Source organism: Prionailurus viverrinus, chromosome C2, assembly GCF_022837055.1.
Source record: "Prionailurus viverrinus isolate Anna chromosome C2, UM_Priviv_1.0, whole genome shotgun sequence".
In the NCBI taxonomy this organism is placed as follows: domain Eukaryota; kingdom Metazoa; phylum Chordata; class Mammalia; order Carnivora; family Felidae; genus Prionailurus; species Prionailurus viverrinus.
Window position 1 is genome coordinate 12,162,976 of NC_062569.1, and position 27,406 is coordinate 12,190,381.

The window sequence follows — 27,406 nt, forward strand, 5'->3', positions numbered from 1 at the left end:
CAAGAGAGGCCCCTAAGTTGGGGTGTGAACCTTCTGCAACGACTGAGGTGGCCAGTGAAGCACAACGTGTCTGAAACTAACCACTAAATGGCAAAAGAAAACGCAAATAAGAACTCTGATCTGGTGGGGAATTTTGTGATGGCTGCTCATTAAGTAGAGTAAGTTTTCTCTCAAGCAAGATGCAGCACCAGATGATTTTAACAATTTTCTGCTCTGACAGCCAGCGAAAAAGCTACAGGTAACAGAAAGACAATGAAGTAAATAAATCCCAAAAAAGAGGGACCCAAGGCATACCATGAGAAAAATGAAAGCTGTCTATCCAAAGAATCTGCGAAGAAAAGGGTACCTGCTTTGGATTATAGATGAACGTGAATGGGGCAAAATGCAGAAATACTGTATGTAGAAGCCCAGAAAGTGGAGGCCTAGCGGATTAAAGTTCAAGGCCAATTTCCAATAATGCACAGATCTTACAGCAGAGCTGAGCATGTGAAACACACTGCCTGTCAGTCAGTAACTGCCCGAGACTGGGGGAATCTGATGGACGGTGCGCAGAGGGACAGAGTCAGGACTCCAGTGACGGTAAATGCACGATTTTCACGTTGCCAGTGATTTTGATGGCCAGGTCTCATTCCTACCATAAAGACTGGCAAAATGCTCTATACCCGTGAAAGTCAGAAAGGGGATATTTGTGGGATTGAAGAACAAACAGAGAAAGTCAAAAGTAGTGGACGGACATTGCATTGAAAGATGTGAAGATAAAGGGTTATGGTCTCACTTTCCTACATGGTACATCAAAAACTAAACAAAAATGTCAAAGATTCCTGAAAGTGCTGTGCCAGTACAAGAACCTTGGTGCATTAGAGGAGAAACTTAATGGTCTTCTGGTTTCCATGGGTTTTAAACACACCTGTATAAACATAACATAAACATAAAGTATAGGTTGACCTATACTTTAAGACGCGAAAACTCATTTCGAAATAATATCCTTATATTATTCTTCTCCCTTCCTTCCTTGCTTCCTACCTCCCTTCCTTCCTCCCCCCTCCACTCCCTTATGTTTCTTTTTCACTTGTAAAGATCCACAGCATCTATGAGAGCCATCAAGAGTCCTAGCTTAAGCAAGGTCAAGCTTACCTCCACTTGGAGGTAATTCTTCCTATTACTCTAACATTTCTTTTAATAGCCTTAACATAGTCTGTCACTTGGTTTTCTATATCTGCTGGCCGAGACCTACCATTAAACACGAGAGGTGGGTGAGAGGTATAATATGCTCATTTCATAAGCAGCGATACTGTCTAGAGCTGGCATGTTGCTCTTCAACTTGCTTGGGGCGAGAAGTAAATCAAAGGACAGTCGGAAAGGGTTGGGGGTATGGGAATATGTAGGAAGAAGGGAGTGATGAGCAGGATTTTTGGCCAAAAGATTGAGAGGTGTCCCCAGTTAACATTATTTCATCAGATTTTCATAATATTCCTGTAAGGTGGGCAGAGCAAGTATCATTATCTCCATTACATTGATGGGAAAAATGAAGCCCAAAATGTTAAGTGACTTGCTTTGAGCGCTGACACCCAAGTGACTAAATCAAAAGCGGACTCTACATCTGCTGATTCTCACTTTATTCTGCCAGATCAATAATGAGGTTTAGGTTGAAGTATCTGTATAAGCCCATGAAAATTCTGTGACCAGTCATTCTTACTGTGGCACTTATGATCCGTGGTGACTTGGCTACTCTGTACCTTTCCAGCCTTACTAACTCTGCCCTACCCCATTAATTAGCCCCAGTCAGACTGAATTCATTCCATCTTCTTTTCTACCCAGCTCCTCCCCATCTTTCAGCTCTCAGTGACCTATTTCTTCTCACAAAGAGCCCTAACATCTCTGAGTTAGTGAAAGTTGACCATCCTTCATGCTCTGTAGACTTTGTTCTTACCCCTCTTCCGGCCCCATTCTGTAACTGCCTGTTTTTCTATTCCTATCTCCATCTTCAGCTTCTTAGGGATAGTGGTTTTCTCCCATCCGAGTACTAACCAGGCCCGACTCTGCTTAGCTTCTGAGATCAGACGAGATCGGGGGCATTCAGGGTGGTATGGCCATAGACTAGGGATAGTGGTTTTCTTACTTACCATTACATCCCCAGTGCCTAGCATAGCTTTTGGCATATACTAAGCCTCTCAAATGTTTGTTCACTCAAGCCATAAAGCTAAGATGAGAAGATATGATCATTTTTAAAATTCACCATTACGTTTTAGTTTACAACCAAACCTTTCTGCTATTCATAACCTAAATTTAGTTTTGCATATCCAGTCAACAAATGTTAGCCAAGATGCTTAGTACCTCCATGGGGTTGTATGCCCAGGCTTCTCATAGTGCTTGTTAGGCAACAAGTACTCAGTACATAATTTCATAATGAATTAGTACAGAAATTATTAATATGCCGATTTCCTAAGGCATTTAGTCGATGTCTTGCATGTAAATAATATGGGACAGAATATGGAAAGAGCCATACGGGAAGAATTTGGGGTAGTTTTCGTTGGCTGAGCTGAAAAACATGATTGCAAGGAGTGAGGACATAAGTAGGCCCATGTGGTCATTGACTTCTGGGAAAGAGACAACAGCATTTGATCTAGCCTGTGGAAATAAAAAATGGTTTGACTCAGCTCGACAAGAAAAATGTGTCGATTCATTATGTATTTGTAGTGATGCCCTTAAACATCACCAGCGTCACAAGTATTTAGATGAACACCAGAATGCCTTATAGACAAACACCACCATTAGTAAGACAGAAGTCATATTTATGGGAAAAAAGCAAAGGTCTGAAATGGGATTATAGTTGTTTTGATCTCCATTTCCGTGTGTTCTCGATGGGCCATTTTCCTTTTCACCAGCCTCTTCAGGACTTTTGTTTTTAGTTTATTTGTTTATTTTGAGAGAGCACAAACCAGGAGGGGCAGAGGGAGAGAGAGAATCCCTAGCAGCCTCCACACTCAGCATGGAGCCCAGGGCGGGGCTCTACCCCACACCATGAGATCACGATCTGAGCCAATATCAAGAGTCGGATGCTTAACTGACTGGGTCGCTCGGGTGCCCTCTTTCAGGACTTTCAATGAACATTTATGGGCCACTCTCTTGCACATGTATTTAAGGGCCCACTGTAGAAAGACTAGAGTGTAATGGATGCAGCGTTCAGGCCCTTAATCCCAGAAGCCTTGGTTTGACATCCAGCCTCACTACCTGGTAGCTATATGATCTTAGGTAATTAACTGAACCTCGCCACGTTAGAGTTTTGTCACAGGTACATGGCATTGACAAAAATAATAGAACTTACATCATTGGACTGTTCTGAGACATCAATGAGTTCATGCATATCCAGTGGCTGACCCATAGTAAGAACTCCATTAATGCTGGCTCTGGTCAGTACTATTACGTACTAGGTTCTGTACAGTGAAAAGGCAAGATGTGGTTTCTGTACTCATGCAGCGTGCTTGTCATTTGCTTGTTTCTCTTTACTGCATAATTCATTCTTCAGCCTTCTTCTTTGTAGGGGCGTGCCTCCTACAAATCACATTTCCCAGGCTCCCTCGCCAATTGGCTTCCTGTTAAGTTTGGGCAACGGGACGTTCAGACAAGAGATTGAGATTGAGGGGGAGGGCAGCAGTCCCTCTCTGCTTTAGGGGCATCACCAGCAGAGGCTGTCTCTTCTCCATTCTCTCCCAACAGAGCCTCCCTGGGCACTCACAGGTCCTACTGGAAGCCCCCATTCCCAGGCTTCCTCCCAGCTTTCTGCCAGGGAGTGAGACCAGTACAAAAGAGAATAAGAAGAGAAAGACAGATTCCAGATTTGATCCTGGATCCACCTGTGCCTGAAGATTATATGTGCCTGGAGTTTTAAATATATGAGCCTATAAAAAATTCTCCTTTTTGTTTAAGCTACTTTGCTTGCATTTCTTGTACCTACCACTGTGTGAGTGCTAGTACAATATCTACTAATTCCTGAGAACTGTTTGAGATGATATCACAATATAAAGCAATTGGTATTCTCATTGCCTCTGTGTCTCTGGAAATCATAGAACTAGTATTTATTGTCCTGCTAGTGTTAGGATTATAAAGATGAGCAAGATAAACAGGGTGCTTCTCTTTGATAGCACAATAATGACTAATTAAGTGTTTTCAAAAACACTAACTTTTACTCTACTTGTTCTAAAACGTTCTTTTCTCTGGAGGTCTGAAACATCTTGCCTTAGTAGATGTGTATCTTAAAACTAAATGCATCACATCCATTGTAACACAAGGATATAAACTAAAATGCAAAGCAGGAACTTCGTGGTGAAAGTTTTCATTTATTTTCGATAAAGGAAATCCCAAGCCTCCAGTTGTGCTTTATGAAACCTTTCCAGGGCAGGAGGATTTTTCAGTGCAATGAAATTAATGGTGTCATGGCTGTAGGACACTCACTCATTCTGGTGTGTGATGTTTTTGGCTCTTCTCTTCTCCATTTGCCTATGATGATGCAATTTGTCTCCTGATAATGGATGGGCTTCCTCTCCCTTCCAGTCACCAGTGTTAGGCACTGAAACTTGCCCAAGACATGTCCAAAGTTGATCTGCTTGGGGGATTTCTTGGAGTCTTTCATGGTTGATGAAAGCAAATTTATAGTCATGATGTAAGTACAAGAGTGTGTGTGCATGCTTTGTCCTTAAAATGTATGCAGTGGCCTTTTAATGTTAGAATATATGGTCAGGCTGCAGTTGCTATGGAAACAACAATCAAATTTTCTGACCTTTGAGGGTAGGGAGATACAGTGGTAAGGGCTGTGATCAAAGCTGAGGATTGCTGAGAGAATTAAAGTAAAGAATAAAAAGCAAGGGGCCCTTTATACCTTAATGTACAGATCAGAGCAAACTGTTCTTCTTCTGTGTCTCCCAACAGTATCCACCAGAGCGAGACTGAAGACGTCCTAGTATTCTTTTAGTTATTATTTTATGTTGTTTATTTTGGATAATAACAACAATTTTGGTTGAGTGGGAATTTTGGAGTTCTTGATTATAGTTGGTCTAGAATTTTTTACATAACATAAAATCATGGTTTCTGGTAATGGAACACCTATATCCAGATCAGTGGCCACGCAATACAACGTTACCATTGTAACATGGAAATGCATGGTTTTGTTTGGAATGTACCAAGTTGATTAGTCAAACGAATATACTCTCTGTTCAGAAGAGATCATTTCTAGGACCAGTGGGGTGTTTCTCTGTAGCTTCCTGTACAGCATTGATCCTTTTGTATTATTAAGATTTAGAAGATGTGCCTGCCAAATGAGAAGCTCATGTATCTGGGTTTATTCTGTTTATACTACCTGTCAGGGGAATGTGAGGGAAATATGGAATATGGGAGGGGCATCATCACCCTAATTGCTTAGGGAGGGTCTTCTATGCCCAATACAGTGTTAAACTCTGTGGATGTGGGCATGAATAGGAAATGATTCCTTCCCTCCAGAACGTGCTTGGCCACACAAGGAGAGAATACATGCAGACTGCATATTGAGTAGGGGCACCGTAGGAGCAAAGCCAGCAACCAGAGCTAAACATAAAAGCAAGAAGTGAGTCCAATGGGATGGGCAGAAAAGAAGCTGAAGGGAAAGCATAACTTGAGATGGGACCCAAAGGAAGGGCAGACCTAGATAAAGAGGAAAGACTATGTTCGGTGTTAGTAAACTTCAGAACTTGTAAATACGCTGAATGTATTTTTGAATGTGTCAAATACTATGTTAAAATAGAGATAGGGTCAAGCAAGCGATGGGAGCAAAGACACAGATGAGGCATGATCTAATGGTCAAAGGACATTGAGTAGTTTGGCTATGTTGGGGAAGCAGAGGGTTTTACTAAGTATTCTGTAAGAATGAAGATGCTCAGAGATGCATAGGGCATGGTGAAGGGATGGGTTAGGAAATCTGGGATTCTGTGGACACCAGATGACTTGGAGGGTAACCAGGATTAAACTCTAAAAATTTGAGGTCAGGGCGAAGAATTTAGAATGGTAGTAAATAGGGTAAATTGTTACCCACTGCTTAAAGAGAAGTAACCAGTCAGTAAATGCAGATCGAATTTGGTTGCAAAATAAAACCCATGCAGGACCAACCCCCCAAAACCCTTTGCAATTGCAGCTGATATTGGTGATAGTTATAACTTGCTGGCTGCCGTTGAACTCTCCCATAGCTCCTTCATCAGGTTTTTTATCCCTGGGTTGTTGTCAATTTTGGCCTTGTCAATATGAATATGACGTTAAAGGAAGAGGCTATAAATGCTTGTTTGTTTTGCCTATGATATTATACAAAGTATACACAATATGTTAGGTATTTTTTCCCAGTATGGAGCTTTGAGTGAGTTACCAACTGATATTTTTCATCTTGAGAACTTGACCCACTTTGATATTGTACGATGATTACTTGGTCATTGCCAAGCTTCCCCGTAATCATCAGTGAGATTGTGAAGATGGACTGAGCAATTCTCAACTCTGAGGGTTTTTTTTTTCCCAAACAAAATAGGTAACCTGTGTCTCAAAGTTAATACACACATAGACTGCTTCCCACGCAGGGCGGTCACAGAGCAAGAACAAATGCCTTTGGCACAAGGTAGTAGAATATCACACAGGTTTTGTTTGTGGGTGTGTGTTTTTGAAATAAAGTGTATTCTAAAAATTGACAGTCTTACAGTCTTTTCTTTCTTCTTTCTTTCTTTCTTTCTTTCTTTCTTTCTTTTTCTTTCTTCCTTTTTTTTTTAAAAGGACCTTCTCAAGAAATGCTACTCTGCCAAGGCATCTTACCTCTTCCAGCAGGATAAATTCTATGATGTCAGCTATGACACAGGAGACAAGTCTATCCAATGCAGCAGGAGACCAGATGCATTCAAGTTCTGGATGACTTGGAAGGCCCTGGGAACATTAGGCCTTGAGGAAAGAGTTAATCGTGCACTTGCTTTATCTAGGTACTTGCCCGTGTGTGTGTGTGTGTGTGTGTGTGTGTGTGCGCGCGCGCCCACGCATGTCTGTAAAAAAGACTCTATGGAAATGACATTTGTGAGATTTACACATGGTCTTTCTTCTGTGCATTTCTTCTTTCATATAATGGCCATTTTTTCAGTACCTACTGTGTTTTAGGAATTGTGAACAAAACCGTCCTACTCCTGCCCTCTGGGGTCCTAGCCTAGTAACAGATACCTTTAAGTGACAAACCTGACCAAATAAAGGTGAACCTGCTTTTCGGTAAGGAGAGGTATGTGGTGCTCCAAGAGCCTTCAGGTGGCTTCCCTAGTGTTCTTGAGGGGCTTTGGCAGAGGTTTCCTGGAGGAAGTGACATTTAACTAAGACCCGGTGAAGAAAGCGAAGGAGAATGGTGCAGGCAGAGTGGAGGATCAAGCCCCAATCATGGTGACCTGAAAGACCTGAACAGCAGGTCTGTGAGAACGTGGGGCTGGAGTAGAGGCAAGAAGGTAAAGGTAATCTGGAAGTGCTGTGGTTACCTGTCTCGTCGTAACGTCAGAGACAAAGCTTTTGAAGACACTTCCAAAGGCATTAGACAAGCTCTCGAGAGACAGGTGGTGGACATTTGCCACTCAAGACTCTTCTGCTAAGCTTGGATCAGTGGGTGCAAATGGGCAGGCCACAGCCAAATTTAGTTTTAAATGTGATTGGTTGAGCCCCAACTGCATAGACTTAATCTTCTTGGTGTTAAAAAAAAATTCAAACATTTAAAGACTTAAAATATTTAAAAATAGGGAGATTTGTCAAAAATCTGGATTTTTGGCTTCTCTCGAAAGATCTGAATGCTCTCAGTCCCACATGGTGACAAACCACTGAACATGTTGATGCCTGTCTAGAGACCCACATTCCCCCTACTTCCTTCTGTGTTTTTGCAGACAACCTGGACTCAAAACCTAGGTCTACCATTTACAAGCTAGGTGACCTGGGCAGGTTTCTTAACCTCTCTGTGCCTCGGTTCACCCCACTAAAATGGAGATAACAGTCGTATGTAGTTCAAATAGTTGTTGTGATGATTAAATGAATTGACATATGTTAAACCCTTAGAATGTGCCTGGCATAAGCTACAGGCTATATGAGTTTTGGTTATTTATACCTGCTTGACCACTACAGGCACTGGAGTTTGTGATCTCTGGTTTGGATGATCTCTCCTTCATATTTCTTGCTACATTTCACATGCAAAATCCAGAAGTCTCACTTAGAGATATAAAACAGTTTCTTCTTTCTTTTTTTTTTTTTAATTTTTAGCATTTATTTATTTTTGAGAAACACAGAGACAGAGCATGAGACAGGGAGGGGCAGAAAGAGAGGGAGACACAGAATCCGAAACAGGCTCCAGGCTCCGAGCTGTCAGCACAGACCCCTATGCGAGGCTTGAACCCCTGAAGGGTGAGATCATGACCTGAGCCAAAGTCGGATGCTTAATTGACTGAGGCCCCCAGGCATCAAACAGTTTCCTCTTTCTATACTGGGATTGTATGGGTGCTCTGTGCAATAACTGTCTGAAAAATCAGTGTCTTAAAACAGCCATTATTTTGTCAAGTTTATTTTTATTTATTTTGAGAGAGAGATAAAGAACAACAGGGGGAGGGACAGAGAGAGAAGGAGACAGAATTCCATGCAGGCTCCGCCCTATCAGCACAGATCCCCATGTGGGGCTTGAACACAAACCATGAAATCATGGCCTGAGCCAAAATCAAGACTCGGAGGCTTAACGGACTGATCCAGATGCCCCCAAACAGCAATTATTTATTCTCATACATCTGCAGTTGGCTGGAGTGGCTTTATCTCATACTATGGTGGCTGTGGGGGTTGGTGGAGGGTCTCAGTCTACTCCCTACATGCTTTGCAGCCTCCTTGGATTAACAGGTGAGCCAGAGTGTGTTCAGAGTGTCATCTGATGGAGATGACCGAAGGCCAAGAAGGCCCCATTATGCAAGCTGACTTCAAAGTTCCATTTATATCCTCTCTACTGGCATTCCAATGGCCAAAGTAAATCACATGGCCAAACTCGATGTTGAGAGTCAGGGAATACAATCTGCCTTTTAGCAGGAAGAACTGCAAAGTTACATGGTGTTGACCTCGAAAATAAAACAGCCAGTTTTTTACCAGAAAAATAGTCTATTTGGGAATGACAGAGGAATTGCAATTCAGGACATGCAAACCATGGCAAAACATAGGCAAGTTTGGAGAACAAAGGGGAGAAGTTTGCATATATAGAGGAAAGGGGGAAGTTGAGAGGGGTTGCTTTGGACATGGGTCCATTGGAGGAGACAGGAAGTGATGGTTTCTCATTGGCTGAGTAGTATGGCTTCTCACTGGCTGGGGCTGTTGCTAGACAAGGAGAAAATCTTCCTCCTATTTGCCGTGGTAGTAAAATAGGCTTCTTCCTGTTGGAAAACGCAAGGTAGCCTTTTCCTGTTGAAGTCTTCAATTGATGTCTAGTTTGTAGGGCATGAGAGCCCCATCTGCAGGGCTTCCTGACTCCATTTCAAATGAGATTTCCTTTATACTCTTTCATAATGGCTTGGTTATAAGGACAGATAAAGTGATGGCTTTGGCACTTTCAGAAGACTGTTAGAAGTCAGAAAATCTAGTGATTATGGTTTAAGAAGTAGTTTGAAAATCTATAAATATTGTATCATTTAGGACTCTGGTGGTGGTAAGCAACAGAAACCATAATTCAAGATATTATAAACAAAGAAAGGTCATTTATTATCTCATGTACCTTATGAGGTAGTGTAATGATGACTTCTGGAATGACTTTATCTAGGAGCTTAAACAATATCACCTTAATCATTCTCCATCTTCCAGATTTGCAGTCTTTTATGTTGGTTTATTCCTATGTTGGAAGGTGGCTGCCAGGAGTGTAAGATCTGTGTCCTCCCCGGTTCAAGTTCAAGGTCAAAAGGAGAGTGTGCTCCTCTCTTAACAATCCCAAAGGAAGTTTTCTCTATATCTGAATGAGGCAAACGTCCATCCCTAATCCGTTGCTGTCGCCAGGGAAATGTGATACTCTCACTGGTCATGCCCTCCCTTGGCACTGGAGAGACGTCATTTCCTTCTATAAAATATGTGCTGAAACTAGGTGAAGAATATGCCTTTATTAGAAGTAGGGTTAGGGGCACCTGGGTGGCTCAGTCGATTAAGTGTCTGACTCTTGATTTCAGCTCAGGTCATGATCTCATGGCCATGCGTTTGAGCCCTACATCAGGCTCTGCACTGGCAGTGTGGAGCCTGCTTGGGATTCTCTCTTTCCCTCTCTCTGTGCCCTCCTCTGCTCATGCTCTCTCTCTCTCAAAATAAATAAACATTAAAAAAAAGTAGGGTTAATGTACCTCTATCAGAGTTAGTGAGATAACTACCCAATGGTGAAAAAAAAATGAAAACGTCTACCATAAATATTCATAGTTTCTGTTCACTTAAAAGTTCAGAAAGCTCTATTTCCTTTTTTGTTTTTGTATTTTCTCAACTAAATTGTGGTAGAATCTCTGCATTATTCCATCTGAGCTGCTAAGGAATTCATTGACAGGTGTCTTGAAAGAAGGCTAGATATAAATATTTGATGATCATATTTGTTATAAAGTTAACATTCAGCTCAGGGTGGAATTTAATTTATAGTCTAAGGATACTTTCTAATTTTTGCAGAGAAATATCACAGGAGGATAAATGTTAACACTTCAATTCAATTCAACAAACACTTATTGTTTGTAAATGTTTGTCAAGTTGAATTGAATTGAATTAACATTTCAGTGAGCATCACTGCAGACGCTGTGACCTGTATCTAAATATTTGAGAAATAATCCCTCCTCTATCATGCTGCTATTCATCATAGTTTTTTTTTTCTTTTTTTGCCTTAACATTCCACATTCTTCATAAATCCAACCCTCTATTCCCGGGGTGGGCAGAAGTCATCCTGTTCTACCCCCAATGCTGAGCAAACACTGAGTCCTTCTATTTTTAATGAATTTTTCACTGAGTTCTTTTAGATGTGTCACTTGTAGTGAATAGGAAATTATGGAGAGTTTCTTTAGGATGAAGAATTATATTAAGTTGGCAATGTAAGTCTTTATTTCTATGATTTTATTTGTTTTCAGATTGGCTAATTGGTTTGTGGTTCTGCTCCTGAGGAAAGAAGGGACTTTATCTCCGTTCTGGGGTCCGTTCTGTTTGAGCCCACATACAGCGGTATACCGGGAACCTGGCTCTCAGCAGGAGCAAACACAAGCCCAAGTCTAAAATGCCGGCAGTTCCCATGGTGTAAATGTTCCCATGGTGTCAAATTGCGAGCTGTCAACAATTCGTGAATATTTAACAATTGGCTCTTAACAGCCAGTCCATCCTAGCCCTAGAACACCATCGATTAAGTAAGCCAGTATAATCAGTTCAAAGCACCGACTCTTGAGAGTTAAAACATCATTTATGGTCAAGCTCACTGACCCTAGGCCACTTGCTTTAGAGTTTACCTAATAAAAACCATTCTTACCCGTGTCCAGAAGGCCATAGCCTGGCATAATTTCTATAATTTCAGAACAACATTGTTTTGTTTCCAAGAAGTACAATTTCCTTCAGCAGATAAGAATTAGCAAAGTAAAGCTGCAGATGAGGATTGTGTTACTATTTGGTGTGCATACCTATTATCAGTAGCCCGTTGTAGCCAAGATACCCGTTTCCCTAGATCCTTGGTCAGGTCTCTCACATACTGGCAAGGCTAGGCAACTCTTTCCCCCTGACATGTTGCAGGAAAGGCTACTTCAACTCCATAGAAGCAATATTTCCACGTTCCTGAATCTAAATGGAGCTTAGTTTTGAAATTTGTATATTGACCTCAAGATTTAAGGACCGGAGTTTGATGGAACAATGGATTGCCATTACCCTGATGAGATAGCTTGCTTTCGCTTCCCTTGGGAAAGCAAGAGCAAACATTTTCCAGAGGACGATGATTCTTACTTAATGAGTTGTCAGAAGGTGGGAAAAAGGGAAAAATTAGCGCCTGGAAGATTTCTAAGGCCTTTCCTAATTTCCATTTGACCCTTGTCATTCCAGTTGACAAGAGAACTCTTATCTCAAGAAATATTAATGACTAAAAACCTGCTTTCTCCTTGGATTGTTTGAAAAGCAGTGACATTGGGAACCTACAGTAATGTGCGATTATTAGGCCTCACTGAGACCCAGAGGGCTGAGGTTTAAAATCACCACCTCAGGCACAAGGCAGGTGACTGTGCATCCCTGATATTTGCCTAGAAGAGCTGAAAATGTTTCACAATACCCAGGGCTACCCGTTGCTGAGGGCACCTTCCAGGCCTTTGTTAAGGCCCTCAGTTTAAATGGATATTCAGTAAGAGGTAATTTTTAAAGCGAGTCTAGAAAAGTCATGTGCGTAAATCTTTTCAACAACAACAAACAGCCCAAGAATTCCCATTCGGCTCCTTTGTTAGATCTCCAGTGTATCATTTATCTATTCCCTTGACACACAATCTCTGTAATCTCTCAGATGGCATTCGTTTCACTGACTTGCATGAATACTGAGGGATTTATTGTTTTCAGTATGGAAAAGGTGAGCAGTTACACAATGGCACCTCTGTGCTGGTGTATTTCTCTAGGTGATGAGAGGGTGACAGTCTACAAGGCTATAGAAGGGCCAGCGTTTTCATCTTTTTCTTTATATTGGTAATTTTTTTAAAAATCACAATTGCAGTAGAACGTAGCATGTATGTAGGTGTCTGTGATGAATCACACAAGCCATGCAATATGTTCTAATATATGCAGAGCATATAGAGAGCAGATGGGGAACCTCTCGGGAGTTCTGGGAGACTCGGTGCATCGGAAAAAAAAAAATTTCAAATGAGGAGGTGAGACTGGGAGAGAAAGTTGGTCCAGAGTGTTCCAGGGAGACTGAGTAGCTGAGAAAGAGACTGGAAAGGCTGTTTCTGGAAAGAATGTCCTGCGAAAGGACAAGTTCAATGCAAAAATATCAGACAGACTTATTGAACAAATCAGAGAATTGAGGGCCTTCAAATGTCGGAAGCATGTTTGTAAGGGAAGTGTTTGGGAACAAGAACATCATTAATGGATGCTTCAAAATCAAGCCAGAATATTAATACAATGAGTTTTTTTTACCCAGTAGGATTGGTGAAAATTCTTGCTGGTGTGTGTGTGTGTGTGTGTGTTTCCCCTCCCTTCTCTTTTTTTTTTTTTTTTTTTTGTTAAGATTAGTAGGAAGCACAGTGATGAGTTTTTATAAGCTATTGTTGTTTTTTGAATCCATTTACCCGGATTCCTTTTGGTGGAAGGGGTTTATGGTTCCTGCATTATGTCCCCAAACTCAATGTACAGCTTTTTTCTGGTTTGCATCAGATAAGACTAGGTTTTTTTTTTTTTTTTTGAAATGTATTTTATCTTTAGTCTGTTTCCATGTATTGAAAAGAGAAATTGTGAGGAACAAATCATCCCTATGAATGTAGGCAGAAGTGACTCAAACCTTATTTGGATTCCCTCCCAAAAACCCATTTAATTTAAGTATTTATTTAAGAAGAGGATAGAGTACCCTATAGATGAGGCACTTCTAAACTAGCATTTCTGAAACTGTACTCGGTGGAATAATAGACTTCCAGAAGATTTTAATAAATGTTCTTCCAAAAAACGTTTTCATGGTCAAATATGTTTGGGAAATGCTAACTCCTCTCTTGGAGATTCAGTGTTCATTAGTGCATTAAAGACTCTGAGGGGACCTGTAATATAGAAACATTTTTTAGCTTGACTTTTAACATTTTTAACATGCAGACACTGTTTATTGTTCACCCAACAGCCAGTCTCCCTTTTTCTTTCTTGCTAACAGAACCTTGATTTTATTTAGGTAGCAATAGTCTTGCTGGGAACATCGGTCTAACCCAATCTCCACTTCCTGTAGTTAGTTTCGGGGTTAGTTTCAGGGTATCTTCTCAGTCAAGAAGATACAGGAAGAATTCTTTGAAGGCTCCTGGGGGAAATAGTGTTAGCTAAATAGAGAGAAATGAAGAGAAAATGCTTTTGCTCCAGCCCCCTCTCTTCCCTCTTGGACACCGTTGTACAAGCATGTGACGTGTGGAGTGTGGCACACATCTTGTGGACATGAGACAATCAGCACTCTGAGCGTGGCGGGCTGAAATGATAGAAACGATACAAAACGCCTGGTTTTTGATGCCAGTATTGAACCATCCAACCAGCCCAATAAATGTCTTTATGAATTAAGCCAAGTCCCCTTCTAATTGTAGACAAAAGTAATCTAACTGGCATGCCCAGCATTGCTCACGTTTATTTGGCAATTGAACTCTTTTATGTGGGAGACGTATTTACACGGTTTGGCATGGAGCATAGTTGGGGGACTCCAGCGTGAGCCTTTGTTGATGTTTATAATAGCAACTCTTCACCCGAATCACCTGCACTCTCAACTCAGACTGTTACCCTGGGCTTTCCGGGCTCTGAGAGCAGCTGCAGTGGGGACGCTAACCCTGACACAAAGTCTGGGTCCCCACGGTTAGCAAAAAGCAGAGTTGTAACTGACATGATCCTGGTCTGTTTTAGGATGCCTTTCTCTTGAGAGCCGCTGTAGCCTGTTTGACAGACATAGCTTAAATGGAGACTTTTGTGTAAGTTTCTTATAGTCATCATGTGTTAGGGAAGGATTTTGTCCCCCTAGTCCCACACCTCCATTATATACAGGAGGACACTGAGGCAGGCTTGGGGAGGCTAAGGGATTTGCCAAAAGTCACAAAATTGATGATCTGCACAACTAGAATCTTGTAGAGTCTGTCCCGGGATTTCTAGAGATGCAAAGTTTTTCCCTAGCTTTGAGGTGTCCAGAATTAGTGGGGGCTTCCTCAGGGTGAAGTGTGGCATTGCTTCAGAGTTCCCATATTGCTTACGAACATTTGTGTCTGAGGAGCTGCAAAAAGTATGGTTCAGAAGCTTTCCTTATGTAGATAGAGATTGCATGTGTCTGTCTATACGTTTTGTACTTTACATTTTTGTTTATTAAGTTCCCTTTTAAGAATTTTACAAGTAACCACATCCAAGAAACTTTGCAAAGAAATATAAAAAGAGAGCTACTAATCTCTCTCTTCCCCATTGCATCCTGTTTGTTCCTTCCTCGAGTAAATACTAACAATATATGGTGTACCCTTTCTTTCTTTACTCTGTTAAAAACGTGTGTGTGTGTGTGTGTGTGTGTGTGTGCGCATGCATGCATGCATGCATGTGGATAGGAATTACTTTTGCGTTCTTTTTATAATATCTTAAAAAGCAAAATTGTGTTATCCGTATTTCTCAGTACCTTACTTTTATCTCTTGCTAATACTTCATAAACATCCCTGTGGTTTAATTAAAGTAGATATAATCTATTCTTTTTAATGGCTGCATCATGTTCTATTGCATTGCTATAATACATTTTATTTGACCGTTTCCCAATTTCTGGATATTACTCTTGTTTCTGGTTATTTTGTATTAAATACACATATACACGTACATGTAGATTTAGACAAAATTACGTGTATGATTTTAACTTTTTTACAACAGCCTTTGAGATTCGAAAAGTAAATTGTGTTATTTCAGTTTTTTTGAGATTTAGGCCCAAGAAAAACATTTTTGTTGTCCTCAAGTATTAGTTGAATATGTGTAGTTTAGTTTAGCAACATGCTCATATTCCATACAATTGTACCATATAATTCCCTATGATGCGTGGACCGTAAGTTTCAAAGCCAGTCCTCATTGCTGGGTGTCGTGTTCTTGTTCGTTTGTTTGCTTCTTTCTTTCCTCCTTTCTTCCGCTATTACATATAAAATCACAATAAATATTCTGGCAAGTACATTTTTGTCATTCCTTACACTTTACCCCCAAATTTGAAATACTGGGACAAGGGTTACAAACTTTTCCAGACTTATAACCAAATCACTAATTTTTAAGGCCAATGATTTCAAAATGTTCCCCTTTTTATTGACAGTAGCCAAGCCCAGGGGGAGAGGTGTCTGTGTGGATTTACTCAAAGTCGTTTTTGTCTTTTCTCGGTCATACTCCATATCTCATGTATCTGTGCCCTTTGCTTATGGTCTGATAGTTCTCTTTTCCCTGACATTTGAGGTGACTTCATGGACATTCTATCAGTAGCTGCAGCCCACTAACTTTTAACATGATACTAATGATCACTTCTCCTTTCCTCGGTTCTGCCCTTGGAAAAGGTAATGTTGAGCTTCCTTAAGTTTAAATGAGCTTATAGGTGGGATTACGCACCAAAAGCCAGCTGGGTAATTTAAGTACCTATACTAAATCCCCATCTAGAATATAAATGTGTAACTCACGTGGTCAGAGATGTATCTCCGATATACTGTAGGTGGTTTTCATAGTGGGGTAAAAGTCTGATGCTGACATGTGAGATAGACATCACCTTATTAAAAAGATGTATTTTTTTGCTCGGGCCCCAGAGGCCTGCAGTAGGTTCAGGAATATGTGTTTAAATCCGTGTCTATTCCTATCCCTATGCCTTTCCTTATTTCTAAGCCTTGTCTCTGCATCAGAAATAGCAGTTTGTGCGTGTGTGTCAGTTGTGTTCATGGAGTTTTTGGATTCCAAATTATAAATATTATTGTGACTTTCATTTTTAGATACCTTGTAGAAGAAATCAAGAAAAGAGAAGGATTCAAGCTACTGCTGGAAGTAAGTGATTAGGGAATTGTGCTCGTGATTTTGTCAGTCAACAGTGATGAAGGTGGTAATTTTCTAATCTGTTATATTTCACTGGTTTTTGTGTTGCAGACTTAGAAACAAGTCATTAGCTTAATTCATGGAGTCCATTATGTTAATTTACTCTATTAGTGAGTATTTTTCCTTTGTTAGATTCACAAAGAGCACACTTGCCTTTAAGTATTGAAAATTAAAGTGCTCAATAATAATTACCAAGGATAATACTGAATAAATATATAAATTGCATGATGATTGTACTGTGAATATTCAACTGTGCCATAGTGGTGCCTGCATGTGAAAAATCAATTAAGTGAATGTACAATAATGCATTTAGTTTTGTCTTTTTATAAAAAAAGGAAAGCATATTAGCTTTGGAGCAATGGGAAAATAAGTCATTTTGTGTTGGACTGCTTGCTATATATAAGAAGTAAAGTGGTTGCAAAAGTAGAGAATATTGTTTTTTTCCTAAAACATATGGTTAGAAAATATGAAGAGTGTTATTTAATTCTGATTTTTAAGAAATAGGAAGTATAAAGTTCTCTCAGATCTTCTAATAGCACGTATTATATAGCAATTTTAACCTAATGTAAAAATCCCCTAGAGATTACAGCCTAGGAACCTGTATTATATGTAAGCAATCTGACTGCCATTGGTATTCATTTATTCAGCAAGATTTCTTGAGCAATTACTATGTGCTAGGCATAGTTCTAGGCATGGGAGGATAAAACAGGGAAATCCCTCTCTCTGAGAGTATTTATACCAAAAATGGTAAATGACAGGCAATAAACAAGCAAATTAATACCTAACAAGCATCAGGTAGTGAGATCTCTTAAGAAAACAATAAAGCAGGTTCATCAAAGATAATCCAGTATACAAATAAATAGTTACAGATGTAGCAAGTTCTGTAATAGAAACAGATGTTGGTGAGGATTGCTGAGAAAGGGAAACCCTTTCACACTGTTGGTGGGAATGCAAACTGGTTCAGCCACTCTGAAAAACAGTATGGAGTTTCCTCAAAACATTAAAAATAGAACTATCTATGACCCAGCAATTGCACTACTAGGAATTTATCCAAAGGATACAAAAATACTGATTCAAAGGGGCACATGCTCCCCAGTGTTTATAGCAGTGTTACCAACAATAGCCAAATTATGGAAGAAGCCCAAGTGTTCATTGACTGATGAATGGATAAAGAAGATTTGGTATATATGTATACACACACACACACACACACACACACACACACACACACACATGTGCGCGTGTGTGTGTGTTTGTATAATGGAATACTACCCAGTAATGAAAAAGAATGAAATCTTGCCATTTGCAACAATGTACAGAGGGTATTATGTTAAGGAAAATAAGTCAGAGAAAGATAGATATCGCATGATTTCACTCATGCGTGGAATTTGAGAAACTCAACAGATGAACACAGGGGAAGGGAAGGAAAAAAGAGAGGGAGGCAAACCATAAGAGACTCGTAACTACAGAGAACAAACTGAGGGCTGCTGGAGGGGAGGTGTGTGGAAGGATGGGTTAAGTGGATGATGGGCATTAAGGAGGGCACTTGCTGGGATGAGCACTGGGTGTCATATGTAAGAGATGAATCACTGGGTCCTACTCCTGAAGCCAAGACTATGCTGTATGTTAAGTAACTTTTTTTTTTTTTTAAGGACGGTGGAATGCTGGAATGAGGATGTCGGTGGGGGGTGGCTTGTTTGGTTTGGGTCATGCAGGTAGGGCCCTCTGAGGTCATCTTCTACCTGAGACCTGATTGATGGTAAACAGCATGCCATGCAACTAGCTGTCTGAGCGAAAAGCATTCTAGGTAGAATCAATAAACAACTACAAAGGCTTAATGCTACAAGGAGTTCGAAGTGTTTAAGGAACCAGAAGAAGGCACATTAAGAAAGAGGGGTATAGGAGGTGATACAGTTGGAGAGGTGGGCAGAGACCAGATCAGGTAGAGTCAGGTAGGGCCTGGTAAGACCTTTGGCTTTTATTCCAAGTGTAGTCGTCAGGGAAGTTTTAAGCAGACAGGAGTCTGAATTCCATTTTCTTTTCTTTTTTTTTTTTTTTTTTTAATTTTTTTTTTCAACGTTTATTTATTTTTGGGACAGAGAGAGACAGAGCATGAACGGGGGAGGGGCACAGAGAGAGGGAGACACAGAATCGGAAACAGGCTCCAGGCTCCGAGCCATCAGCCCAGAGCCCGACGTGGGACTCGAACCCGCGGACCGCGAGACCGTGACCTGGCTGAAGTCGGACGCTTAACCGACTGCGCCACCCAGGCGCCCCCTGAATTCCATTTTAAAAGATGGTGCTGGATGTCTTGGGAAGAGAGGAAGGGGGTGGGAGGGGGTGAAGGAAAGCCAAGGAAAGGATGAAGGAGACAAGTTGGGACGCCGTTGCAGTAGCAGAGGTGAGGTTTGATGACGGCCCTCCCAATAAGCTGCAGAAACACTGCTCCAGTGACTCCTGACTGTGGCTTCCGCCACTATCTGCAAGAGTTCAAAGTTCCTGAAAAATGGGGATATGAAAGACCTTGCAAAGACAGCAAGAGAATCCATAGTTAAATGGCTTTCTGGGGATACTTGAAAGAAGCAAAAAGGCAAATTTGGAATGTGGGATATTCTACAGGGCAGCTGTCCTGGTTTCCTCAACAGGTTAGTGGGGTGAAGGAAAATAAAAGGAGAAGGTAGCGATGATCACCTCAGGCTCAAAGAGACAGAAGAGGCCTGATAACCACATGCAGCAGAGGGAGCTGTTGCCTAGTTTGAACACTTGTAAAAAGTAAAGTTTCAAACAGTTGGGAAGCTTCTAATGTGAACTGGCTATTGGATAATACCAAAGAATTATCAATAATTTTGCTAGGTGTGATAATGGCATGATTACATGAGAAAACATCTATATTTTTAAGAGATGCGTATATAAGCACATAGGCGCAAAACAGCTATAGGATTGGTTGGGGGTTGAGTCTGAGTCACTTTTTTTAAAAAAAATATTCTTGAGTTTAACTTGCCTTCTTTACTTCCTTGAGGTTGAGTTTTACTCTTTATTTTTACAATTTTGAACTGCCTTCTCTATTTCTCTGGTTGTGGGAGCTCTGGTGCCTATGGAAAGTCCTGTGCACCTTGGAACTGAAGTCTTTTGATAGAGCTAAAAGAAAAAGTGAAAAAAAGACGGATTGTCTTAAACGTTATGTATATGTTCCTCCTAAAGGCTTAAAAGTTAAGGGAGGAAACTCTCACCATCATTTTAGGGAATTGCAAACATTCAACTTGTAATGCAAGTGATGGTGGGTTTTAATCATTAGGCAGCCTTCTGCCCTGAATATCTTAGCTATGGGAGCCAGATGGCCCCAGAGCAGTGAAGGTGGCTTTCTAAAAGCACTCCAGCCTTCCCACTTACAAGGGGTTTTGTATGTGAGATGCACTTGCCTCTTTTCTCTGTGTTCCATTTGGAGAAATAATGTAAAATTAGACCTTGAATCTCATATATATATAAGTGTCAAGGCAGTTATCCTTTTTGCTAACAAATGCTTAGTTGGATTGATTAGATATAACCGTACCATAGACTTAAGAGAGATGTGATTGGAGTACAGTCTGTGAAACTGAAAGTCTATCACTTTAGGAAAAATGCGAATATATATATATATATATATATATATATATATATATATATATAAAATTTTACTTACACACATATATATTCACTTTTTAGCAGATAGCAGTGAGAATGTTAAGTGGAATATTGAAAACAGTAAATGAACACAACAAAACAGAATATCCAGTATTTGAATACCTTTTCCTGAAAAGAACAAAAATAATGCATATCTTCTTGAAGATGATTTAAAGTTATCATTTCAAATGAATTCTGCATTATTCATAGGCCCCTGAAAATAATCTTTCTGTTTTTTCTGTGTTGGATCTAAGATCTAATAAGTGTTTTCCTAGAGGTATAGTCATTCATATACTATCATTCACATATTTTATTTTGATCTCTTGGGAGAGTCCTAATTATTCAACTTTTTGTTTTTCTCTTCCTGAGTTCTACATTAGGAAGAGTTATTTTGGCTCCATAGACTTTCCAGGGTGTAAAGGATCTTCAAGGACATCCAGTCAACTTCCTGCTGGAGGCAGGACACCTCTCTTGATGGTAACCAGTAGCCATAACAGGATGTCAACCTCTTCCTGAACACTTCCTGTGTCAGATAATTCACAGCTCAGTTCTCTTCCCCAGAGCTCTAATTATTCATATTCTATTATTTATTTACCCCTGCTATGTATCAAGTACATGCAATTTATAGTTATCTTCTTATATTTTTTTATTTAGATGACAGCACCCTTCTAATCGCAAAAATCTGATGCACATTGTTTAGTCTTCATCTCATTGGACTTAGGTAGCGTTTTACACCATTATCTACTCCCTCTCTCTTGAAATTCTCTTCCTTCTTGGTTTCTTTGAATCTCTCCCAGTTTTTCTCCATTACCTGTAACTTTTTCTTCTCAGTCTCTGTGTGGCAAAGGTCTCTTCATCTGGGTACCCCGTGAAATATTCTTTTCTGTTCTTCCATCTTAAGTTCTTCATTGTGTCCACTTACTCTCCCTGAAATGTTTAATCCATTTCTAGAACTTTGTTGTCAACAGCTTCAATAATGTATCCATCCTTGACTTGCCTCCTAAACTCTAGTCATTTGTACATTAGGTATGTTGTGAAATTTTCAGTTAGACTCCCACAGGCACCTCAAATCCAACATTTCTAAACCTGTAGTGTAGCCATTTTCTTTACCAAAATACTACATTCTTCTTTCAGTCATTAGAACTATGATCAGTCCGTCTCTACATGGGAGCCACACTGTGGTCTTTCTAAAATGAAATCTCCTGAAATCAAAAGTCTCCCATGATTCCACATCTCTTCTAGAATCAAGCCAAAGCCCTCCAACATGGCAGATGAGGAAGCCCTTCATGAAATGGCTCTCATTTCCATGCCCATTTTCACCTCTCTTCAGTACACCCTGTCCTCTGTTCATTCCAAGTTCTTGCCATCCCCTTGAATACACGGGCTTCTACATGTGCACTATTCCTGTTGCCAGAAATGTTTTTTGTATTACGAGAAATTTCGTCTTTTGTAATGCTCGCTCCATTGCAGTTTAATTGCCTGTATCTAGCTCCATTACTCGTCACTGAGTTCCTAGAGATAAGCATATAGTGTAGTCATTTTTCTCATCTTAATGTCTGGTTCAGTATCTAGAACATAGAAAATTCTGTTAATTGAATTAGACATTTCAGTTACCCTTCTTGGGGCAGGCTATAATTCTTTAACATTCCCCTTCAAATATTGTATGCAAAAATAGTGATGTGTCCCACCTAGTACAGATTTTAACGTGGCTACTCATCCACTTGATGAGGACATCTTGTTCTACCTATATAGCCCCAGATAATAGCCACTCTTCTAATAGAGTGCCTGGTGTATGGCCATATATAGTAGTAAATGTTGGAAATAATCTCTGTGCTATCTAACCAATTCTGTGAAGCAGACCATATGATCTCCATTTCATAGATTAGGAAGCTGAGATTAGAGTTCAACACCTGTCCAAACAAAGACCTGGTGAAGTTGAGATCCAAACCATATCCATGTAACTCTAAAACCAAGGTTGTTTGTGCTACTCAGTGCTGCCTTTGAAATTTTTCAGTAGTCTAATCAGATATTTAAAATAAAAAAGCTTGAAGTCAGTTGAAATCCACCGTGGCCCCTTTCTCCATTCTATACTTGCACGATTATTTCATTCTATCTGCTAGAGTCTGCATTTCTACTTATTAAAATGCCTAGTGCTAGCTTTGCTTTTTATTATTATTATTGTGATCTAATGACACTGTAAGCAAAGGAGATGAATTTCTTTTGACATGACTCAGTTCTAGAGGATGCAAGCTACTACATCTTGGTGACCTTCGACTTATTTCCCCAAGGGGTCTCATGTCATTTGCTCAATAATAAAGTGCCTGCTTCATTTCTTAGAATATATCTATTTTTTTCTCTTTGAAAATCAGGGTAGAATGTATCCATCTTTCCTTTAGTGACATTTCTGTACTTCTCCATGAATTTTTAAAGGTTGTGACAATGTTTTTCACTGCTACATGTGTTTTTGTACCCTTCGCTCTCATTTGTCTGGTCTAGACACTTGGATTCCCTTTTTATGTCTTCTCAATTTTATGGTGTTAGAGTACATAGACTAAAGTGTTCCTAAGACACTCGAGAGGTCAGGCTTTCCTATATATAGGCAATGAAGTGCCATGTGAATGGTTCTACTCTGAAAATACTCATTACTGCTTTGCAGCCTCTTGAAGAAAGTCACATATCAAATACAAGCTAGAAAGGCAAAGAGACAGGAAAAACTCAAATGTGTTCCTCGTGAATATTCAAAAGGATATTTTTTCCAAATCTTAATAGTTTTGGAAATGATGACAGTAAAGGTATTCCACCAAATGGAGATCAAATATCTTCCAATCAAATGAACTGTCAAAAAGGCTTCACAAGTTTTCAAATGTCATAGCACTAAAAAACACCATTATAAAAGAGACTGGCCAAAAATCACAGGTATGTCACTTCTAAAATATTTAAACAGAGGGGTGCCTGGGTAGCTCAGTTGGTTAAGTGTCCGACTCTTGATTTCAGCTCGGGTCACGATCTCATCGTTAATGAGTTCGAGCCCCGCACCTCATCAGGCTCTGCGCTGACAGTGCAGAGCCTGCTTGGGATTCTCCCTCTCTTTCTGTCCCTCCCCTGCTTGCTCTCTCTCTCTCTCTCTCTCTCAAAATAAATACATAAATTAAAAAAAAATTAAAAATACATTGAAACAGAAACTTACTAAAGGAAGCAAATTTAAAAGGTGATTTAAAAGGTCTAAGTCCTAACGTATACAACATAGAGCAGATATGGGAGCAAGTAGAAACTACCACAAAATGATTTATAATGTCTCCGTGCAAATGAAAAGCAATAACTTAATGATGTATTAGTCAGGGTCCAATAAGAAGACAAAAACTGCACAGTAATTTGAAGTGGGAAAGTGCAGTCTAAAGAATTATTGTGCTTGCTTCAGCAGCCCATATACTGAAATGGGGACGAGACAGAGATGATGAGCATGGCCCCTGTGCAAGGATGACACACGAATCTGTGAGGCATTTCATATCAGAAGGAGAAGGAGGGGGGGAGGAGGAGAATTATTATTATTATTATTATTATTATTATTAACAGGGGATTGCCTCATCAGGGAAAGAGAGAACCCTAAAAAATAAAGAAATAGCAGAGGTAGAAAACATGCACCACTCTTAGAACCCGGGATACAGCACCCAAGCAAGAGGCTGTCCCTCCCAGGGCTGAGATTCAGTGGTAGTTGGAGGAGGCACAGAGTGCTAGAGAAAGCCTCTGGGCAGCACCTTGAAGCTCACTCAGGCTTCACAGGGGGGCCTCGCTGGCAGCACTCCCCTGTGAGACCACCTGAGGGGGGTGTGTCAGAAAAAGCCATTTAGGGCCCCTACCAGTCTGCTGTGAAACCATCTGACGAGGTGGTGCCGGGGGGGGGGAGTTGGCAGGGGGTCCACTTGTGGCTGGACACCAGCGCTGCTCAAAAACCCACACGTCCTGCGGGGGATCCATGAGGTTAGCACACTGGAACCGGAAGAGATACCTCTTCCTTCTCAGCGTCCCTCCAGCACCCTCTGCTGATAAAGTCTCAGATTGGACCAGATGGCAAGGAGAAATATTTATAGAGTCCACTTCCATTGTTATAGGGTGACAGACAAAGTGTGGATTTGAGCTGAGAAGCAGGAAATTATTTCTGGGAAAAAAAATCATCATTAATGTAAAAGACATGAATTCCTAGAACCCGATGACAGATAACTATATTTTCTTTTACTTTCTGATCAACTATAGTTACTTTATTTGAAAAGATGTATTCACATTCAAGGGAGTAAAGAATTTTGAAGGACATTTCTTTCCTAGAGATACCAAATCAGTTATATCAGAAACCCAAGTATAAATTGTATGGATTTGTAAAGACTGTTGAAATCTCATGATAAATGTTTGCAGAAACTGAGTTGAATTAAATAGTACTTCATTTTGAACTACTCTATATTTTGAAGATTTGTGGCTTTTTTTTTTTTTGGTCAAATCCAATAAGCATGTTACAAATTTCAAAGGTGAAAGGGCTTAGCTTGTTGAGCTGGGGATGTTTCTGGGCATTCACTTTTGATTTAAAATCCACTAGAATCCGAACTCTCTTTAACACTGGTCTTGATCTTAAGATATAAGATGATAGCAATTCCATCTTTCTGAAATACTTGCAAACTTCATCCTGATACTAGAGTATAACTCTGATGGTTACTGAGAACTGTTACAACATTGGCTATTGCCTACAAACCGTGCTTGTGTGGAAAAATGGAAATCATTTCAAATACTGTCACTGCTAAGAGTCTGCTGGGCAGGTAGTCATGTCTTATAATCTTTCCTGAATATCTAATCTTCCCTGTGTATCTAATTTGTAAACCCCCAACATAACTTCCCACATCACCTGGTCACTGAATGCAAGTCTTGTGATTGCCATTGACATGTACTACGTTTTTGTCCTGTGAGGATGAAGTATGAAATGGAGAAGGTCTCGTCTATGTGACAAGAGCTAGACTAAAGCCTGTTCTGGCAGGTTATCCCATGTTTAACCAAAACCGATTACTGGAGATGATGATTTGGCTCTGGCCTCTCTAGTTCAGAGTTTCTCAGACCTATACCACGCACGACTTACTTCAGAATCACCTGAGATGCTTTGTAAAATACCAATTCTCCAGCCTTTTCTATGCTGGACTAAATCAGACGCTGGGCATTCTGAGCACAGGGACTGAGAATCTCTGTTTTGAAAAAGGCCGACTCCTATCCTTAAGGTACCTGGGACTGGCACTGATACTCGAGAGCCACGAGTCAAGATGATGCTCTTTTTCTCAAAGCGGTATAGGCAAGGGTCACAGCAGGGCTGGTTAAGTGAGGTCCAGGTATGTCCTATGTCATAAACTCCTAGGTAACTGGGGATTTTGCATCCGTCAGGTTTAGCAGGTAATGGAAGACAGCTTTACCTTAAATAGCTCTACCTTAAATAGAGAAGGAATTATTAGAAGGGTATGGTGGTATAAGAAATAAGTTGAGGATCAGAGTTGAAGAGGGAGGGACCAGGGCATCTCTGGGCACGTGAGTGTCAGGTGCTAACTGATGATCAGAGCTTGGTTGGAGCAGCTTCAAACTTTATTATGTTTTTTCCCAGTTTTGTGCTCATCCCTTACCTGGAGGAAAGAGCACCCTCTTTTTCTTCTCAGTTGGGTGCACCCAACTGAGAAGAAAATCTCCCAACAGGCTGTTATCAGAAGTGAGGCAGAATGATTTGATATCAACATAATACACACACGACAACTCTTAGAAGAAGTAACTAAGCTTAATTACAGTATAAGATTAATTTTAAGTTAAAATAACTTTCAAATTTTTTAAACCCCCAGCCTGAATATGCCAATATTTGCTTTTGGTACATTCCGCCGAGCCTTCGAGAGATGGAAGAAGGACCTGAGTTCTGGGAAAAACTTAATGTGGTAAGTAATACGTAAAATTGCATTTCTCCTTTTGATGAAATGATTCAATGCCCATTGTCTGTTGATCCTATAAATAATTCTGTGCTTGTAAGACCTCCTGAAGATGTAGAGAAGTAGCTCCTGGTATATTACAAGCTAATGACATACCAAACAGTATAAATGTTGTTTACGCTTAACAAATTAACATACCTGACCTACACACAAACTCGAAATAAAGTGCTGTTTGCAAGATCGTTCTAAGATTTATGAAAAGTTCTCACTCACAGTGTATTTCTGAAAGTATGATCTGATAACAGAACACAAGGTAAAATCGTATGATGAATGGCTTCTTTCCTCCAACTCTGCCAGCACATGTCTGTGTTGGCGTCACCTCTCTTGGAGATAATGTTAAAAGTCTAAATCCGGTACCCTTTGTGAGTGTGAAACCTTCTGTTCTTTCCACCAACAAAAGCATCTTATGCCCAAGGGGCTTGTGTGATAAAAAAATGAAGAGATGCCAGCAGTGGGTTTCAACTGATCATAGAACAAAATGTGCTTGAAAGTGTCTCCACACAGTTGGTGAGGGCTGACAGTCCTGAGTGAGAAGAAGCCCCCGGGCTCTAGAGAGAGACTCCTTGTGTCTCACCTGCCCCTCTCCTAGCATGGTCCTGCCGGTTAAATTCCTGCCTCCAAATTAGATTTTGAAGAACAGGGAAGTCCTGAGTCAACACTACTTGCTCCCCCTCCCGTGCTGCATAGACATCATGTATAGGGATGTGAACCAATGAGTTGCCCCGAGGCCATGACAGATAGAATAGAGTTCACAACGGGTTGCAACCATCGAGGTTGGGTAATTTGGGTGATGGTCTACCCCTGGGATCTTCTCCCTCAAGCTCAGTTACCTCCATGACCCTGGTTAGTAAAACCTCCGACTTGCAAACCCCTCCCTACCTTCAGTGGGAAAATCGGTGTTACTATTAATAGCTTTTATAGGCAATAGTGCTTCTTCTTCCCAGTCAGGCAAGCCACAAACCTTTATGGAGCACTTGCTGTGC

The 27,406-nt window shown here is 40.4% G+C and overlaps 1 protein-coding gene and 1 non-coding gene across 2 annotated transcripts in view; both read left to right on the forward strand.

Annotated features, from left to right (window-relative positions):
- Positions 1 to 27,406, forward strand: part of GADL1 (glutamate decarboxylase like 1) — a 138,227-nt gene that overhangs the window by 57,399 nt on the left and 53,422 nt on the right. The window contains exons 11-13 of the mRNA XM_047875748.1: positions 6,781 to 6,980; positions 16,668 to 16,719; positions 26,283 to 26,372. Coding sequence (XP_047731704.1) covers positions 6,781 to 6,980; positions 16,668 to 16,719; positions 26,283 to 26,372 — 342 coding nt within the window. The remainder of the gene's footprint in view (positions 1 to 6,780; positions 6,981 to 16,667; positions 16,720 to 26,282; positions 26,373 to 27,406) is intronic.
- On the forward strand, positions 23,833 to 23,939 carry LOC125175819 (U6 spliceosomal RNA). The gene has a single exon (XR_007155994.1). It is a non-coding gene; the product is annotated as a U6 spliceosomal RNA (small nuclear RNA).